The sequence below is a fragment of the Cryptomeria japonica genome, chromosome 6 (assembly GCF_030272615.1).
Source record: "Cryptomeria japonica chromosome 6, Sugi_1.0, whole genome shotgun sequence".
Lineage (NCBI taxonomy): Eukaryota > Viridiplantae > Streptophyta > Pinopsida > Cupressales > Cupressaceae > Cryptomeria > Cryptomeria japonica.
This window is the reverse complement of record NC_081410.1, coordinates 651,251,001-651,272,470: the sequence shown is the minus strand read 5'-3', so window position 1 is coordinate 651,272,470 and position 21,470 is coordinate 651,251,001. Positions and strand designations below refer to the sequence as shown.

At 36.0% G+C, this 21,470-nt stretch overlaps 1 protein-coding gene across 1 annotated transcript in view; it reads right to left on the bottom strand.

Moving 5' to 3' along the window:
- Window positions 1-5,218: 5,218 nt before the first annotated feature.
- Window positions 5,219-21,470, bottom strand: part of LOC131033172 (probable aldehyde oxidase 4) — a 32,400-nt gene continuing 16,148 nt past the window's right edge. The window contains exons 3-5 of the mRNA XM_057964318.2: window positions 6,164-6,423; window positions 5,733-5,942; window positions 5,219-5,542 (exon numbers count right to left, since the gene is read on the bottom strand). Coding sequence (XP_057820301.2) covers window positions 5,219-5,542; window positions 5,733-5,942; window positions 6,164-6,423 — 794 coding nt within the window. The remainder of the gene's footprint in view (window positions 5,543-5,732; window positions 5,943-6,163; window positions 6,424-21,470) is intronic.

The window sequence follows — 21,470 nt, the reverse complement described above, 5'->3', positions numbered from 1 at the left end:
CCTTCCTCTTCGTTCCTAGAGTCTCTTCTCCCTAGAGACTTCAGATCAGCACCCCCTATTCTAGTTCTTCTAATATGGATAGCTTCTTTATGCAATATAAATTATTCTCAAGTATCTTGGGAACCTCATTCTCAAGGTTTCATCCTTCATCCCCTTCATCCCACACCAAGTGTACAGACTAGCTACTCTCCACCAACTAGGTCTCAAGGTTTTCTTCTTCATTCGATACTGACTGTACAGATGGGTTGCCTATTTGGTCAACAAGGTCTTTGTATGCTTTGTCCAAGAGTGGTAGGTGTCTTGCTAGTTCTACCCACTCGCTTTTCAATTGCACACCATCGATGAAATTCTTCCTTTCCTCCCAACTACGACTTCGACTAATGCTGCGACTTTTACTTCTTGGCAAACTAGGACTTTCCCTCAATAGTCCTCCATTTTCCACTTCTGCAATTCTTCTCAACCATCTTCATCACTCACTTTGTTCTCTCAGCCAAAGGGATCTTCTTATAGATCCTACAGTAACTTCCTAACTGCTTGGAGTACGTCTTCTATCCTTGTTTGGTTGCATAGGCATTAATTTTCAAAAGTATGTCTCGTGGTAGTGTCACGTTCTTCTTCTTCCCTCCAATTTCGTTCTCCATACCATTGCAGTAATTGTTGTCTACGTCACTCTCAGTCCCTCTCTTCCCAAAGGTCTCAAAGGGCAATAAAGTTGCATGCCAGCAACCTCGGCAGTCTCCAGAGAAGATGGTCAACTTCGTCATTCACTATTAGGTTATCCCGGATGGCAATCTTGGGAACCTCTCGCTAGAGAGCTTCCCTTTGAATATACAAGACTACAAGTTAATCGATGCTTCCCACAAGTAAACCAAGTCTTGTGTTAGTTCATCTTTTGTTGCATTTCCTCTTCTTCGGGTTTAGTTACTTCTAGTCCTTCCATGGGTCAACCCATTACATTACCATATTGCCTATCTATGAATTATATTTTCCTAGGATTCGTATTGGTAACGCCACCAAATGTTTACTACCTAACTCAACTAGTTACAAAAGTTAACAGAAAAGTACAATAACAAAACATAGGAATAGAACAGTATAACTCATTGTGCATATTAAAAAGATATAACTTTCATTTCCAATTATCACATGCAAGATATGCAATAAGTACAATAACACTGGAAAGAGATGTCCTGACTACAAACAACTACATATAAATAGTGTACCGGGTTGGTTAAGACTACCAACCGCCAATAACTGCCAACTACCAACCCACAAGTAGTCGGGAACTAATCTCCTTAATTACAATTCATAACAATATTTATTTAGCTGACTACAACTACATATACTTTTTGCCAACTACAACCTTGCATGCAAGCACCTAAGGTCTACAAACAAGTTTCAAGCATCATACAAGTGAACTTTGAAGTTTATGATGAATTTTGATGTCATTTGGAGGTGTTGTACCAATGCCATATCAGACCTGCACATGTCTGAAATCAGTTTCTACATTGATGTATCCTTATTCTAATGAGATTTGGTGAAAGTTGGAATCGTTTTGAGGATTTATATCTTCTTGTGTGTGTTTGAGGTGAGGTGGAGACAAGGTTGGGTGAGTATTTTGAGTATTTACCACACTGTTCAGACCTGTTGCAACATGCTACAAGCCGATAATGGACCTGCAATCTATCTTCTTACCACTTATTTGAGATACTCTAAATTTTGGGTTCATGTTTCCATTGATTATCTATGATTTATGAAGTATTGCAGCAATTTATTATATTTTGATGAATGATTGTAAACACTGGATGGTAGTATTGTCAGTGTGTTTGGCATAATCTCTTTGATTATTGAATTCACCCAACTAAATAAGTGGTGGCTTTGTATTAATTCCCACTGAATCAGTGGATGGTTTGGTTGTTACACACCCCACCGAATAAGTGGTTCATTTGTATTATTAAGCTTTCCCACTGAATAAGTGGAAGTCCCCTCTTTGCTTTCTCACTACATAATTGGAAGTTCCTTCTTTATTTTCCCACTGAATAAGTGGATGTTTGCAATTGCACCCTATTGAAAACATGGTTGTGTGCTTTCTTTCACTATTGCATAAGGAATCCATGGAATAAGTAGTATTGATTGGCTGGCCACCTAGTGCATTTCCTTTCAATTGTAGCATTTCAATATAATCGTATAATCTCGAACATGGTATGCTTTCACCTTGCCCATCTTGAGAACTAGGTGATCAAAAACTGGAAGGAAGTTGCATTGCGTATTAAGTCTAATTGATGAAAATTTTCAAAAAAAATAGGGGTGTATATTACAAATCCTCACAATCTCCAAAATTCCCCAGTCTCAACCTCTATTACATCATGAGCTCTTGGAATTTTCCCTACTAAAATCTTGGAACTTTGAACCATGATCCCCCTCCTTCATCCTTGTCAAGTATGTAGACTTTCAATTTTTCCTTTCCCTCATCACCCTAGTATAAGTATGCTATATCCTTAATTCTTCATCTTTGTAGTATTGGATAGTTTGAGACTCCAATCCTCAACCTCTTGCTCCCTTGTCGTTTGCAAACCCTTAGACCATTTCATTCCTCACTTTAAAACTATGCAATATCTTGAAATCATGATCCCCACTCCCTCCTACATTAGGTATCTCTGAATCTCAATTGCCACTACTTTCTACATCAATCATCTCTAGATCTCGATCCTCACTCCTTCCTACATTGGGTATCTCTAAATCCTAATCCTCAATCCTTCCAACATCAAGTATCTCTGAATATTGATCCTAGTTCCCTCTTGCATTGGGTATCTTCAAATCTTGATCTGCTCCTTCCTACATCAAATAGCCCTAGATATTGATCCCCTTTCCTCACATTGGTTATCTTTGAACCTTGATCCTCACTCCTTCCACTATTAAATGTCCCTGAGCTTTGATCCTGTTTTCCCTTATGAAGCCACTCGAGCTTTTAGAATTTTTGCTTTCATCTTGTGAATCTTTGAGGTTCTCCCTACAATCATACCTCTTGCAAGAGTTATTTGCAAGGATCTTGATAGCTCATTCCTCATTGTCATGTCATTCTGCCTTTTTGGCCTATGGACCTTTGCATCCCCTAGCATCTTAGCATTCCTACATCCCATTCCCCAAGGACCACACCCCTGACTTCAAATAATTGGAGATCATTATGCCAACATACTGAAGTAGAAATCCATTTGAACATCTTAGCTCCCAATTATGCAGTCCCTCTTGCAATTGCATCTTTTGGGCATGCATTTTATCATACCCTTGTTTTTTGCACACAAACTCTACCTATCTCCTTGCACAAACCAAGATACCATAATGGCCTCAAATGAATGCAATAGTACAGAGGAAGACATTTAAACATTGGTTAGCAAATGTTAGCCCCTCAGAGGCATAGTTGGTGTATGAACTCAGATAGTTGTTGATGCAAAGGGCATGGTTTGTTGTACATGTCCATATAAACCTGTTGCTAGTGAGCTTGGATGACCTGTACACTTGTAAATGACCCTTGCTCTCCCTCCAAGTTTTTAGTTGGTGGATTTGGTTGTCAGATTTTGGTCCCTAAGCTAGTATTATTTAGGCAACTTCATCACTTCACACTTTTTGGCCAGCATATCAAGCAAACCCCCACTTTACATAGTTTAAGAACTTGTGTTCAACTATTAAGTCTAAGGATGAAAACCCTTGGGTTCTAACGATAGGTGGACAAAACCCCATTGATTTCCTAGAAATAGGACAAAAATGCTTTGACTTCAAAAGAGCAATTTCTCATAGAAATTATAATTTGCACTGAAAGGCGTAAGTTGTAAACTGAAAAATTGTAACAGAGTTTTTTAAAAAAATCAACATTATATGTTACGATCTTTATCATGCAAATAGTATGAAGGTTATTTCAGTATATTTTTAATTATGTTTGCCAGAGTAAATTTCAGATTTGAAAAAATTCACATTAAATTTGAGTTAAGGTTACCACAAAAACAATTTTCAACTGGTTTACAATTCCTTGCATCCATGAGGCTATTAGAAACCAAAGTGGAGAAAACTGAGACAATGACCATGCTAAAGAAACTCAGCACGATAAAAGAATTAAAACTGATGTCAAACATGTGGCGAAACCCTGGTTAAGAAAGATTACTTCAACCAACTTAGACATATACAAGTCTCCCTAACCTAGGAAGCAAAACAAAGTGATGAAATGTGGGAACCAAAACAAGAGAGAAAAATTGATTGTGAAAAAAATTCAGCAAGAAGCTGACCTGTGTACATCAATCTGATTAATAAGATGGAAAAAATCAAGAAAACCAAAATGAGTTAATAAAAATAGGTCCCCTGAATTTGAGTTAGACTTGGGTGTATTGTGGTCCCAACATATTACCCTAGAGATATGGAGGATCCTAGATTCTCTTGAAAGACAATAGCAAGCTTAAGTATAAAAAAAGGCTGTTATGCTCTCAAAAAATGGCCCACAAAATGGTAACGTGAGATGAATACCCCACAATAGTGTGCACTTAGCGCACAAGGGCTTTGCATCATGCAATGTTTCAGAACAAAAGAGAACTTCAGAATCCTTGGTCTGTATGTCTACACCTTATATAGGAGACATATGGGGTCCTAACAAAGATGCCAATCCTTTAGTTGAATACCGGCTTGGTATTGACTCCGGAAGATCTATTATCTTACACTAAATATAACTCCAAAAATTGATGTACAAGTTGCTGTTGTCATGTAGTTAATAATGTAATTTTCTAGAAGATGGTGGGCTGTTATATGTGTGCAAATATATAGTGTGCAATACAAATTCCTTTAGTCGGCCTAGAGGATTCCTCTTTTTGTGCTGAGCTTTCTTCTTGATTTAGGTCAGTAAGTCTGAGAGGGATGCTGATTTTTATTTAGTTTTCTTTCCTTGATTTTCTTCAATACTGTTTTCTTGTCACAAATTAGACTTATTATATTATATATATATGAGTATGTGTAAATTATTAATTTTTTACCTAGTAGTGATTTACAGGAAACTCATTAGTCACTCTTCTCCTAACACTCTCACACCTAACCAGTTTTCACATTTCATTTATTCAATCCATCGCTACTCCGTGAATAGTACAAGGCTTTGCAAGCATTGGTAAGACAACTGGAAAACTAACTTGTTGAAACACAGCAAATATTGCGAATTTATATGCCTGTATATGAATGTTCAATGCTCTTATGCAAACGTATAGAAAGTTGTATAACATTTGATCAAGGTAGCTCTAAAACTAGTTAACAGAAAACATGGACTAAAATGAAATTTCTGTTTGCAAGAACTTACAGGTATAGATCTAAAGCCCTTCCCACCAAATCCACCACCCACTCTTCTTGTTATAACGCGCACATTATGAGTAGGAATGCCAAGACACTTTGCAATAGTTTTTTGTGAAACATCTGGGTTCTGGCATGCGCTGTAAACTACCATGCACTCATCTTCATCTGGTATAGCTAACACAGTCTGGGTTTCTAGATAGAAATAATACTGAGATCCAGTTCTGACCTGTTAGAACAACTGTTCAAGTTAGATATGATTTCCAAAAATTATTTTACGTGTATCTTTAAGGACCTTTGCTTATCATCCTATCATAGACCTTAAAATTGAAATGTGCTTCAATTGCTTTTACGGTGAACGGTGCTGCAGGTCTTTAGCCGACCTTATAACATGAAGATTAATTTTTTGAACAAATTACCTCTGCAGATTCAATCCTAATATCTGCTTCTGACATTCCTTTTGCAAGATCTCCTACGGGCTTAGGAGCCACAATTTGGGGAACATTATAGAAACTGTTTTTTGCTCCTGCATCTTCAACAGAGAGAATAGGAGGACCTAATGTCTCACAATCATAATCTACACTCACTTTATCAGCTGCCCTTTTTGCATCATGCCAAGTATTTGCAACCTACCAAATTGCATGCGAGCAATGTAAACTTATAAGAGAAAATCGTAAAGAAATGAAAAAACAATGTTATAAATTTCAATAAAAAGGATTTTAAAGGTGAAATTTAATCAAGCTGGTGATGAACAGATGCTACAATAAGAGCACTAAAATAGTAGTCTATCGTCTGTATGGAAATGTAAATATTTTGACGCTCAACTAGCAATGCGTTGTAACTTAATTACCATAAGTCCTATCGGTTGACCAAAGCACTCCACAGTATCTTCAGCAAACAGAATTTCTTCGCCATACCTTCCATCGACACTAATATTTTTTCCTTGTTTAGGGATATCACTATAGGATATGTAGTAAACTACACTGGGAGATTCTAATGCATCTTTTACATCAACCTTCTTAATTAACGCCAAAGCCTTTTTGCTGTAAACAAATGCCCCATGCAGGCAATTATCTGGAGAAGGAATGTCATCTACAAATACAGCTTCTCCTGCAAATGTTAAGGCAAAGTCAGGCAATTCCATTAAACTCGCTATTCATTTGGGACATAATGAGATGCAAATCTTGGAAACCTCAAGTCATAAGACAGCATATCACCAATTTAACTTTACTTACCAAACAAATTTATATGATCCACTCACATATTGCTCCAATTTGAGCTGAAAATGCAGGTTTCTTTTATGTGTTACTGTATGTTTTTCTAATTTATGTACTCACGGTATATAGCAATTATGAACTTCATATGAACAGGCTGCTTATCCAATCGTGGAATTCCTTTCTGCCTTACGCAAAACTTATATAGAAAAATTAGTATCAGCACTTCTCCTAGGAAGATTACTATGGAAGATGTCAGCAAAGTCTGAAAGAAACATCAATTTGGGCAGAGAAGAGCTAGAGAAGAGCTGGAGTGGAGCGTATGACGAATAAACTCTCATAAAAATGTAACTACTTTGAAATTTCTTGGCTCATTGAGAAAGGGTGCTGTGCTCTAGAAATCAGTTGTTGCATTGATTAAAAAAAAAATGCCAGAGTCCATTGTTTTTTGTTCACTGATGTTTGAAGACATCAGAAAACCTAGATAGAGATTATAACGTTCACTAATGACCAAGTTGTAGAGCACAGTAGGTCGCAAAAGTACATTCAGTTATAATGGAGAAGTACTGTGATCTGCCACAAATTTCAGTTCCGTACAGGAGTAATATTTATCATAAAAATTGTGTACAATTTACCACTACTAAATATGCAAAAACGACTTTAATGTTGTAAAACACATCAACCAGAGATAAGGTGAAGGCATTGACGGCTTTTATTAAGGTTCTTTACAGGGTCGATAAGTATAAACCACCACAGGTTTTCATTGATGAGGCCATGGGCAAGGCCAAGGAAGATGTCACAATTTCTTATTATAGAAAGGATGACAAATAGTGTGGTATATGGGATATTATTCACAGGTGGCGACCACCACAATTCAATATGAAACTTGTTGCCTGTACATCGTCTTCTCATATTTAATTGAGTCAAACGTAACAGCCACAAAATTTTGCGACAGTAGCAGAAAAAAAGGGGATCGCGCGATTGAAGGTTGTTGGCGGCAAGGTTAGCACAGTCCCGTGATCAGAGACCAAAACGACAGCAAAACGCATAGCAATTGTGCCATTCCATCACTCCTGTCCGCCAATAACATCAAAATCGCGCGACTAAGGTTTTTAAAAATCGGCCAAGAGCTTTAAATCCCCGAGATCAACAAGTAGCCAGCGGCAACCAGATAGAAGTAGAAGTTGCAGAGGAGGTGAATGAATTTTTAACGAGCATATGATCAGATAAATAATTGTTGTCCGTCAAGTGTAGTTTGTCGCTCAAGTTTTCTTGATCGAAGAAGACAAATCAAAAAACCCCCTCTTTGTAAACATGAAATACTCTTAATTCATTTTAGTCCATGTTAGTCCATAAAGAATAGATGACCCAGAAGAAGAAACCCAAGGCTAGAAGACCTTCAGAGAGGGTGCTGAGATATAAAGTTATGGCAAGGGATATTGCAAGGGCAAACAGCTGCCCCTTGACGGAATCAACAGAAATAAGAAATGAAGTTCCTCTCCTGGAACATAAGAGGTCTCAACAGTCCCCAGAAGCAATTCGCTATAAAACAGTACATCTTGGAAATGAAACTTGATATTTGTCTTTTTCAAGAGGTTAAAATGTCTTACCAAACTTTTGCAACCATTGCTCGTAAACTTTGGTCGGGGGCTGCCTTTTTATATGTGGATGTTTTGGGGGGTTCTAGGGGAATTGCTACCCTCTAAGACTCCCTCAAAATCCAAGGAAAGATTTATGTCAGCACTCAGAACTTCTTAACGGTTACTTTTCAATGAGGTGAGCACTACTAGCACCTGTTCAATATATATGCCCCCAACTCCAAAGTGGGAAGGCATCTGGTGTGGGAGGAAATTTATGAACTCATCCTGGCGGACTAGAAGTCTCAGTACATGTTGGCTGGAGATTTTAATACCCCACTCTACCCCTCTGAAAAAAGTGGAGGTCTAGTTGATTTTACAGATAGCATGGGAGATCTCGCCAACCTCATTAATGTCTCTAGCCTCTTTGATCTTGATCTTCAGGGTGTCCCCTACACCTGATCGAATAATAGGAAAGGCAATCACCTAATTCAAGTCAGACTGGATAGATTCCTTGTCTCTACCAACTGGGATATTGGCCACAACTCCTCCCTTAAGACTCTCCCAAGGACAGCTTCTGATCATAACCCCCTCCTGCTCCTTTGGAAGGATAGACCCTACCTGGGTCCCCCCCTTTCCGCTATGAGATTATGTGGGCCTCACATTCGGATTTCAAAGACCTGGTCAAGGGTTGGTGGGCTACCCCGATTCAAGGGACTGCTATGTTCAGAATTGCTGAGAAATTGAAACTCATCCGCGGGGAAGTCAAAGGTTGGAATAAGGCAACTTTTGGTGACATCTTCAAGAAGAAAAAATAGTTATGCTCCAGACTGGAACAACTCTAGAGCAATATGGCAGCAGGTGACCCCCCCCGCCCCTCACCCCACTCTATGCTGGGTGATGAAGAAGAATGTCGTAAGAATTGGAAGGAAATCCTCTCTAAGGAGGAAATCTACTAGAAACAACTTGATCCAAAATTTAGTGGCTGAAAGAGGGGGACAAAAACTCGGCCTTCTTCCACTGCTCGACGAGCATCCATAAAAGGAGAAACTTTATTAAAAGTCTAAGGGATGACTAAGATCAAGAGATCACTAGAGATTCCTTAATTGGCCAAAATGCCACTGACTTCTTCATAAGAATGTACACAGAGTCTGGAAGGAACAATGTGTCTCTCCAGGACAGTCTTTTGAGTAAGCTCCCTAATACCATTGGGGAGGAGGATAATTGTCAACTACTTGCTCCTATCTCCTCGGAGGAGGTTTGTTTGGCAGTCTTTGCGATGGGTGCTTTCAAGACCCCAGGCCCGGATGGCTTCCCCCCGACATTTTTCCAAGATTATTGGGACATCGTTAATTATGAAAGCAGTGAAAGATTTCTTCAAGACTGGTAAATTATTGAAAAAAATGAATAACACTTACATTGTTCTTGTCCCCAAGTCATCGAACCCAATTGCATGAAGGACTTCCGACCCATAAGCCTCTACAATTCTATCTACAAAATAATATCCAAGGTCCTTGTGAATAGAATCAAGCCCCTTCTGGCAAAGTTTATCATTCCTTCCCATAAAGGTTTTGTCCCCGGTCGCCAAATTATGGATGTTGCCATTGTCACTCATGAAATAATCTACTCCATGGACAGGAGCAGAATCCCAGGTATGACTTTCAAGCTCAACATTTCAAAAGCTTATGATAAAGTAAACTGGTGTTTTTTATTTAAAACTCTCTCAAAACTGGGCTTCAGTCAGAAGGTTGTTGATATGATTCGGGAATGTGTTACTACAGTCCAGTTCTTGGTCTTGATTAATGGGACCCCTAGAGGCTGTTTTAAGGCTAAAAAAGGTATTTGACAAGGAGACCCTTTGTCACCTTATCTTTTCATCAGGATTGCTGAAGTTTTGAGTATAAATGTGGTTGATATGATGATCAATGGCAGACTGCAGGGATTCAAAGCTGCTTCTACGATCCCCCCCTCAGTTATCCAACAATTTTTTGATGACACCTTTCTGTTTGGTATGTCATCTGTGATGGAGGCCAAACTATGGAAGAATTTACTAGCGGATTATGCCAAGGCATCTGGGCAATGTATCAATTATGATAAGAGTAATCTCTTCTTCTTCAACACCCCTAATGACCTTCAACTTAAAATCCTCTCTATATTGGGGTGTAGGACTACTGCTCTTCCAGGGACTTACCTGGTTCTCCCCCTCACTGTTAAAGAGGTCACTTGCGCTTTCTGGAATACTATCCTTGAGCGGATACAAAAGAAACTTGCTAGTTGGAAAGGGAAATTCCTTAGCAGTGCGAGCAAGCTTTAACTCCTTGCTGCTTCCCTCCAGGGCATCCCGGTGTACTTCCTTTCCTTGTTCAAACTATCTGGTGCTATGGGGGAAAAACTTGAGAAAATCTAAAGAACCTTCTTGTGGACGAGTATGGAGGAAAAAAGACGCCTTGCTCTGGAAAATTGGGACACTGTTTGCTTACCCAAATCCATGGGAGGACTTGGTATCATAAAGATAAATGCCTTGAATAAGGCTTTAATTGCAAAAGTGGGATGGACCCTGGCTAAAGGTGAGGCAGATTGGTGTAACATTATTAGGGCTAAGTATCTAGAAAGGGAGCAATTCTGTTGTAACTTGAGTACGGGAGACCTTCCTCGGGGATCTAAACTATGGAATAACATCTTGAAAAATAGACCGGTTATCAGAGAAGGACTGAAATGGTAGATTGGAAATGGTAGAAAGATTAGGTTTTGGGAAGACTCTTGGGTGGGAGACAAACCTCTGGCAGACACTCATTTCCACCAAATTATGTATCACCTAAAGGAGCACCTGGGGGATTACATTGCTGATTATATGGAACCGGAAAGAGGAAGATGGAAGAACATTGTCCAGTTCTTCTCTAATCGGCCCAACCTGTTACCCATTGCTCGGGAGCTGCAGGATATTATGCTGGAATGTAGAATTCCCCTTACTCCTCAGGAAGACAGGTTCATTTGGAAAGGGACTCAGTCGGGGGCTTTCTCAGTAAAGTCTGCTTACAGACAACTCCTGAGACCCACTGGCGATGTCGAGTGTTGGAGGAAGATATGGAACTCTCAACTGATCCCAAAAGTCAACTTCTTTTGGTGGTCCCTAATGCATGGAAAAATATTAACTCAAGATAATCTAAAAAGGAGGGGCTTCCAACTTTCCAATAGATGCATTCTTTGTAAAGCTAAAGAGGAAACAATTGACCACCTATTCCACTGCCCCCTTTGCTAGACACCTGTGGACTAGAACCCTTGAAAAATGTGGTCTGCAATGGGTCTTTCAGAATAGCATTAGTCAGTTTGTTACTGGATGGACTCCCCCCTTCCACCACCCCCTGATCCTCCAATTATGGAGGCAGATCCCACCGCACATCTGTTGGGGGGTATGGAAAGAAAGAAAAAACATAATTTTCAAAGATATTGAAGCCCCCCCGGATAGTGTTTTCCACAATTGCCTCAAAATGATTTTAGATAATATATCTGTGACCATGGAAAACCCCCCACAATCCTCCTAACTCGATGGATTAAAAAATTGTTGAACTTTGGAAGCTCCCCCCGAAGTTCGAAGTCTTCAACAATAGTGCAAAAATCAAAAGGAAAAAGACCAAATGGTTAGCCCCAAAATCCCATTGGTACAAACTAAACTTTGATGGGTCTGCCCAAAATGCCTACCAAGCTGGAGGTGGAATCATCCGTGACCACTTCGGGAATACTGTGGTAGCTTACACGGGCAACCTAAAGAACCATATTGTCACCCAGGCGGAGGGAATGGCTCTCCTATGGGGTCTGAGATTTGCCACTTTCATTGGCATTAAACAACTGGAAATTGAAGGTGTAAAGCGGAAAATCGAACCCTAGGTATTCCCCCACTCCAAGGAGAGAGAAAGGAGGTCACTAGGATTGACGGTTTTCACTTAGGAGAGACTTTACATTCAAAAGAGGGGTTGAAACTCTCAAGATCCAATCCCACACAATGCAAGATTGAATTCTAAATGAGTTTCAAGGGTTGAGACAGCAAGGATACCCTCTTTTGTAAAGAATGTAGATAGAAGGATTGAACTAGGAGTGTATGTAAAAGTAAGAAAGATTCGCTTGTAGATGGAGATAGGGACACGGGATGAAGCTGCGGACCTGAAATTAGCAGTAAAATGTCGAGACGATGTTGTCCTGCAAGTTTGAGCGAAAGTTGACGGGACGATGGCGCCCAGAGTGCACACGGTCCTCCGAAAAATCCACGAAACGAAGGGGGATCTGTTCGTCTCTGCACAAGGATTCCAGATTTTCAATTACAGCTGTGTACCTGCAACCTGCACACAAAAAAGAGAGGACGATTGGGGGGGTTAGGGATTAGGGGTTTGCCTTCAGGTCAAACCCCGGTTTTGGAATTAACCAAGAAATGAGAATGCTGTAAATGTAAGTGTTTGTAATGTAATCAAGTATTGATACCTTGTTGTAAGAATGTTTGTATTCTTACATGCGAAGGTGTAATGAAGTTGTATGTTGTATGTTGTAGGTGATCTCCTCTTCAATGGTTGAATCCTTGTCTTGAATGCAACACCTAGCCTTGAATGGAGACCTAGAATGCTCAATTGCTTGAAGGAATGCTTGAATGCTTGAATGTTTGTCTATCGCTTCCGCCTCTTGCACACATATGTTTCTCACCCCCTATCCAAATGGGAGGGGAAATGTAGTTTATATACTTGTCAATTAGGGTTAGGAGACTGATTTTTCCGACCTTAGGCCGACCTAGGAACATTATTTTCCAAATTGCAAACTTGAAGACCCGATGCCCAACAAGAGACTGGGCCCAAAATAGGGCCAGGGACCAGGGTGTTGGGCGCCATGGTCCCGCCTCCCGGGACAGCAGGGTGCAAGGAGGATCAGGCCAAGGTGTAGAAAGATGCAGTTTTTGATGTCGTAAACAGGTTTGGGGGTCTCCATTCAGGTTCAACGTTACGCCACCATCATGAAGACCCAAATGCAGTTGAAATTGCAAGTGTCACAATTTTATGACCCTACAGAGGGTGACTCGCAGATCATTGTGGAAACGACGAGTTGTAGATCTACTGCTGGGTGGAAAGTGGATCCCATTTTGAGGGATGTCAGGATGCTTCTGGCTAACCTTAATGGCTTCACCATCCGTCATATCTTTAGAGAAGGGAATGCGACTATGGACTCCATGGCAGTGGTGGGAAGGATGCAGAACAACTTATGATGTTGGAGGAACCCCAATTTGCTTCCAGTAACCACCGAGGTGATCTTGGAGACTAAAAAAAACCAAGTCCAATGATGAACCCTTATAACTATTACCAGATGAAGAGACCCAATTTTCAAATTTCAAATTTAGAAGGGAAACCCGCCCATCATGGGCTTGGTTTGCCACGTAGCCACAAATGGCCTTGTCATCACTCCCAAAAGGGGTTTAATAATGATGATAGTACTGATATCGGGAATGGTAATTTCTTGATTATCATCTGAACTGAGTTTATTGGCGACGGTAAAGGCGACAACTGAGATAGGTCAAATCACATTGGTTGGATTGAGGGTCCGCACGAGTATAGTAGATTTCATGAATGTGATATCTACTTAGGCATAAGTTGCAATAATCACACCATTTATTGCGTGATTTTATCTCAGGATAGGCTAAGTTTTTATCACAACTTTTCTCTTGCTCTGGTCCGGCTTTGTGTTTCTGCTACCATATTTCTCCTCCGCTCTACTAAGCTGGAGGAAACGACTATGGGGGGTGATAGGCTAAGACTGGAACTCGACAAAATTGATGATTTTAAAGCTAAGACGACGGTGTGGTTTGTCTGTTCAGAAAGAGGGATCGACAAATTTATGGAAAGCATGAAAGGGAACGATGATAGATTGTCTAAGCAATTTGTGGCTTCCTGGGAGGATAGAAGGGTTACCATGGGGGGTATCTCCTTCGAAATAAATGAAGAAGTTATTGCTCAAGCGACGGGTCTGTCTATGGAGGGGAGGAAACGAAAGAAACATAGTCGCATTTTGGATACCACCAGTCTGAACTAGTTCTTTCGTGAAGGCGAAAACCTAGTGAAGAGGGTAGGCGGTTTCAACCGGGAGGAGCTTTCGCCTCCGTGGGACGAGGTCTGCTATATTGTTATGAAATACTTCACTCTGGAGGGAAGGTATAGAATCTTTTACTATTACCACCTCTCGTTCCTTAACCACCTTATAAACAAGGATTACATCTCCATTCTATTTAACCTGCTTCATTTGTTGGATTCAAATGTTAAGGATATTGCCGAGGCCAAGAAAAAAGGAAAAGACTTCCCCATTCTGTACCAAGGCCTCATCCTTCGTCTCTACAACTTCCACCTAACCCTTTGCCCGCCCCAAACTATCTCCATCCAGAATGTGGTTGATAACCGCCCCCTGCTATTGCTACCATTAAACCTGATGCAAGCCCTCCTTAGCTACTTAAAATTGGCTCTTGCAGCAAGAAAAATAAAAAGTGCCCTCCTAAGGATGTTAGAACCCCTAAGAAAGTTAGAATCCAGGAGATTGATTCCAATATGGAAATTACTGATGAGGCCAACACCCCCCACAATTCAGTGAGACTGGCCTCCAAACCCCATGAAAAATCACTAAGAGACCCCTCCTCTTCCCATGAAATTGGGAATTCAATCCCTTATGAGAATGTGGCCCTGTTCCAGTCTACATCGACCCCCCACTCTGTTAGCTCCACCCATGCCTCTGAAAGCCCTAAAAATTCTATGAGCTCGAAGACCAGCCCCAAATCCCAAACAAATTCTCCCTCCTCGACTCTCAAGTTCGAGAAGATGATGGTGGTGGAGGAAGTGAGCAGCATAAAAGGAGGAAGAAGACAACAACCTGGCGGAGTTGGGTAAGAAAGTGGAGGCTTTATTTGATAATGTGCAGGAAATCACCAACAGGATGGAGGCAATGGAAAACAAGTTGCAGAACGTCTCCAGGTTTGCTTTGAACGTGATGTGTTGCTCGATGACCACTCTATGTCTTCTGCAGGAAAGTTCTACCAAAGGCAAAAACAAGGAAGACAATGACTACAGGGCCCTTTTCAAATTCCTCACCAAGGAATGGGCTAGGAAGCTCCTCCCCAAGAGGAGCCATGGAAAAAAGAAATAGTATGTTTCTATGTCTCGAAGTCTAGTTTTTTGTTTGGTCCTAGTTGCCTACGGGCTGATAGTTTTAATTTCTACTTATATTTGAACTTATCCACCTGTTGCCCTACGTGGCAAATGTTTAAAATGTTTATTAAGACTTTTATATATCTGTTGAACTTACGTAGAATGATCATAGTTTTTTATAGAGGAAAGTTAGAAAGCTGTAATTTTGTTGATGTCTTGTTGACAATTGGCTTGCCACTGTTTCTTTGTTCTAGTCCTGGGTCATCCCCCTTGTTTTGGTTGCTTTTAATATAAAAAACAAGTGTCATATAGTGGCAAGTATTTGTCTTTTCAATATTGCAATAATAAGTTTCTTTGTTTAAAGTTAGGTTGGATAATAATTTGAGATAAAATATTTTTGTAATAATATAATGAAGTGTGTCCACAATTGTAATATAATTATAAAATTACAACAATATCTATAACTAATTCAAACCTTAACAATAACCTTAATTCTAACTTGTAACATAATTTGTAATCAGAATTTTAACCTTAACTTCAACCCTTGTTTTAACACTAATTGTTATTATAAACCTAATTTTAATCTTATTATAGTGATTTTATAATATTGTAATTAATAAGAATTAAAATTAAAGTTATAATATAATTAATAATTATAAATTAAGTTATAATCTTAAAAGTAATAATAATAATATTACTCTCAATTAATAATTATTTAATTAAAATATTTAATATAATTATTAATAATAGATTTATTATTATATATTTTAGGTAATGTTATTATTAATAAATTATTTATAATTAATATATTAATCTTTATACAATACTTTAGATTATATTATTAGTTCTTGCTCTAGGTAGGATACTTATGCATTTACCTAGGTGCAAAGTATTAAAAAATTTAGACAAAAATCCTATAATTTATATTTATTTTATATTTTACATAATTATAAAAATATCTTTTTTCTTTATTTCATTGGCTAATGTCAAAAACAGTAGGTAGAAAATTCAATTTTCTCAAAAATAAAATACATATTTTTACCATTTCATTTATTAAACAAGTGTGACATAGTGGCTAGTACTTGCCTTGTTTTTAGTATAGTTTTAATAATAATTATGATTTAATTTTAATAATGATTATATTTTTAAAATTATAATAATTAAGATAAAATATTTTAAATTTATTATAATAACATTGAAATCTAAATAGTAAATTTATTCTTTTATTATGACTCTCATGAACCTAATTATATTTTATTAATTTGCTTAAATTTTATTAGATTGGATTAGATGAAAACGTAAAAATTAAAAATAACATAAAATGTTATATATATATAAAACTAAATAAAATTAAAAAAAAAAAATTCTATGTTATTATTCAAACGGTGCAACTAGCTAAGATCTTTTGAACAAAAAAAATCACATTAACTAATAAGTTCATCCAACAAAATAAATAAATTACTTTTAATCATCTTTTTTATTAATGTTAATTATTCTTCATTTGAGGTGGAATGATTTCACTCTACCTAATTCTAAAATAAATAAATCACTTTTAATCCTCTTTTTTATTGTAATAATATTTTGTACAATTAAGATTTTTAAATTAATTTACATTTATTCATATTTAGATTTTTTTATTAAAATCAATTTATTTATATTACAAATAATTATCATTAATAAATACAATTTCTACATTCTACAATTTTCTATTAAATGCTATTATTTATATTAACTCTTTTTTTCCCTCCTTCGTCACATTTAACAAAAATGCACTCTCATTTTTTTCAGTGGATTTTTATGGCCAGAAATGCTTATACTAATTGAGCTCATAGAAAAAATATGAAAGATTTTGGCGCATGGCACTTTTAAGGAAATAATAAAGAACAATATTTGATGAATTTTTTTTAATAGAAAATATTTTAAGTAAATTTTAAAGTTGATTTTTAATATAAATATTTAATATAATTTAAATTTTATTTTATTGTTAATATAATTTAAATTATTAAATATATTAAAAAATATAAAAAATTTAAATATGTATGTTTATTAAAATAAAAATATAAATTAAATATGTATAAGATATATAATGAATATCAAATAATATTAACATCAATAAAAAATATTGTTTAATAAACATACATATCTAAATTTTTATATTTTTACTCTAATGAGAAATATTGTTGTAGTTGGTTTTAGTGTTGTTGTGAATCAACGATATGTCTTTGATATAAGTATTTTTTTCTTTATGATTTTCCTAAATTTACATATATTATGGCTATACCACTAAAACTAATTATTTTGGATTTCCTAAAAATCTGCTTATAACAGCTAAATTGTATTTAGCCAATAAGTGTACAGAAAAATAATTTTCGCAATTTATAATGTTAAAAATTGTACAATTAGACTTTGGTAAATAAAAAGATTGAAAAAATTAAAAGTTAAAATTTGTTTATGATTGGTTCAAATTAATTTTTTTAATAGTACTAATAAGGTCAGTAGTATTAAAAGTAATAATTGATGGCCCATAGTCTATATAGAAACATGCATCAATCCAAATTAATATCGTGTGAAGGAAGTCATATAAAAAATGTGTCATTAATATTCACAAACCCCACACAGGGAAGGACGTGTCTATTAATGTGTCCGTTTTGGAGCCAGAATAGACACAACCAACAAGGAAGGCATGCACATGGATAGAGTACAATCATTTAACCGCAATGCTCATAATTGCTTATCCTTTATGAATTCACTTTTACGAATTGTTGGTATTAATTATGAAATTATAGTGAACAAGTTTGAATTATCATTTTCATTTTCCATATAGCAATCATTGTTTTCATTCTTATGATTTTAATTAATGACTAATATCTTCCAAATCACTATCATACAATATTTGAAAAGATTTAACAATATTTATGAAAATATTGTTTAAATGTGTAATTTGAATTTTTTGTTAATTTAAAAAATGATTTATTTTATTTAATTATTTATAAATTTAATAATTTTATTATTTATTAATATATTTAGTTATTTTTATTAATATTTATATTTTTGTTTGTATTTATTTTTTCTATTTTAATTGTTAATCTAAATTTAATTTGATATTTTTTTTTTTTCTAATTTAATAGTTCTATTGGGCAAGCTTCCTTTTATATTATCAAAAAAGTCTTACATCTTCTAAATATAGGCATATATCAACCTTACACACATCAACCAAGCCTTTGCATTCAACCACTACCATACTATATTTGATTATACCTATATATATCCAAACCTATAGATTAAGAAATTCCAGTCTATCTAACAAAAAAAAGTGGAAGCATATTATCTTCCTATCCCAACCTATAGAATATGCAATTCCACTCTATCTAGCAATTTGAGTTACTTATTAATTAATTTAATAAAATAATTATTTATTATTATATTATTTTTATAAATATTTGGATTTTGATATATTTTGATTCTTCATTTGTTTTATTTGATTTTAATTTTAATTTTTTAAAAATTGTTTATCATTTAATGAAATTGTAAAATAATTAAAAACTATTAAGATTAATTTAATAATTCTATCTCTCTTTCTCTCTCTATTTTCTCTTCTCCCTCTCTCTATCTCCATGAACATTGAAATCAAACATCATCTACAAATAATTAGAATTAGAATCAAGACTCTAATTTATAAGCATATATATATATATATATATAGAGAGAGAGAGAGAGAGAGAGAGAGAGAGAGATCCCCCTCTTTTATCTCTCCCAATCTCTTCTCATCTCTCTCGCCCGCCGTATCCCTCTCTAGAAATATCCCCTATTTCTTTCTCCTTCTCCATCTACATTTTGCTATCTCTACTTCTCTCTATTTGTTTCTCTCTTTGTCTCTGTCTCCCTCTCCCCCTCTTCTACCTCTTATTTAGCCATCTCTCTCCCTCTCTCACTCCCTTTGCATCTCCTATCTATCTCTCAATCTATTCATCTTCTTCTTCCTCTTCCACTCTATCCTTGTAGCTACCTCTATATTCTTTCTCCCCCTCCACCCTATTGGCAAGAACTTGACGCTTTGCATCTCTTGTTATAATATATAGATTCAATATTATATGATAATGATATATAATATTTTATTTCATTTTGTCCAAGGGGTTGAGCTTAGTTGGTTAAAGCATTGAGTTCTCAATGTGGAGACCCAAGTTCAACTCTCATGAGGGACACCTTTGTGTGGAATTCTAAGTTGTGACCCTTGGTCTTCCAATTGTTGTTTCTAGTTTGGTGCTCGGAAGGAGCTAGTATGTAATAAGTTTGTAATGGATGCTCGAATGAGCAAAAAATGAACTTTGTGATTCTATGATACTTAATACAAAAAATATTTTATTTCATTTATGTTATAAAAAAAAATTATATTAGAATTAAACATTAAATTATTCAGTCAAACCTTAATCTCAAATTTTTCATATTTTTTAATAATTTAATATAACTAATCTTACTAATATATTATTATATATAATTTTATTATTTACTGATTATATATAATTAACATATTTAACTCTTTGCTTTTAATATCAAAATAATATTTAATTCTAATATAATATTTTTATTTTTAATTTTTTATATATATAAACTTAAATATATTAATAATATTTATCATAATATTTATTATATCAAATTATTTATTTTTTATCTATATTTAATTTAATTATATACTATATATAAAATATATATTAATATATTTATAAAACTATTTTTTAATTTAGGTATTTTCTACTATATAAAATATAATAATAAATATTAAAAAAATTAACGTGGTCTTTTTCACATACCTCAACAAATATTAAAAAAATTAACGTGGTCTTTCTCACATGCCTTAACATTTTGACGGAGTACACTCAAAACTTCTTAAATTCTTTTAGATATGTATGAGTGTACTAATGGAATTTTTCCATCAAGAATTTAAATTTCATAGAGTTTAAAAAAAAAAACGCATGGAGTTTAATGGTGTAGGCATAGCGGAGAGTACTTTCCATTATTTTTTATTATTATTATTAATTTTGATTTTTTTAAACTATTATTATGTTTTAATGAGTGGAGAGTATTTTTCATTATTTATTTTTATTATTAATTTTGATTTTTTTAAATTATTATTATGTTTTAGTATTAAAAAGCAAAGTTTGTTTGAATTAATTAATTATCAGTCTATTAATAAAGCAAAGTGAAATGTAAGATTGAAGTCAATGTGATTTTACAAATTTAATTTTAATAAAAATAAAAAATATTTCTAAAATTTAAAAAATATTAAATTAATTTACAAATATTCATGTAATATTAAATTAAATATAATATTATTATATAATAAAAAATATTTATCTAACACACACACACACACACATATATATATATGACTTATGGATTAAATGATTGGTATATTAGATGGCTTCGCGTTTGTGAGTGGGTGTTGGTTTCGAGCTAGGGCATCTGAGCCCTAGCTCGTGAGCGTGGTTTCTCTGTCTGTGTGCAGTGGGGAGGGTAGTGTGGTCGATTGCAGGGTGGGGTGGTTCCTTGGGTCGTCGTGTTTGGTGCTGGTGGCTACGGAGTGGCTCGTGGGAGGTGTGTTGGTGCTGGGTGCGGTTGGGGTTGGCTTTGCGGCAGTGTTGGGGGAGCCTGTGGGGTGAGGGTCTTTTAACCCTTTCATTTATGTGGATGCGTTTGGGAAGGGAGAGTGTTTGGTGTTTGTTGCAGTGGGGGATGGTCGGTGCTTGCCGTGGTGGGAGATCTCCTTGCCCTCTTTTGTTAAGGGTGTGGTTTTGCAATTGGGTGTGATGTCTTTTGTTGGTGATGATGCCTCGAGGGTTTCACCTAGTATGGATTTTTGAGCAGCGTTGGGCTCGAAATCCCCATCCAAAGGTAATAAGACCTTTGTTAATAATCTTTTTGAGTCAGATACGGGTATCGTTGGTGCAAGTTTGTCCAATGGTTCTTGGATTTCAAAGATTAATGGTTGTCTTGAGAGATGCTTGCGAGATGCAAAGAGAGGCCGAAATTGGTGATTCCGCCTGAGATGATTGCTGATGATGTTGAATATTTTTCAAAGCACTCGCTTTACTGCAAATTTTTGGGGATGAGGGTTTCTCTACAGTTTTTGGAGAATTGGGCTCAGAGGACTTGGGCACCGAAAGGGGAAATGGATATTATGTTGTTGGCAAACAATTATTTCATGG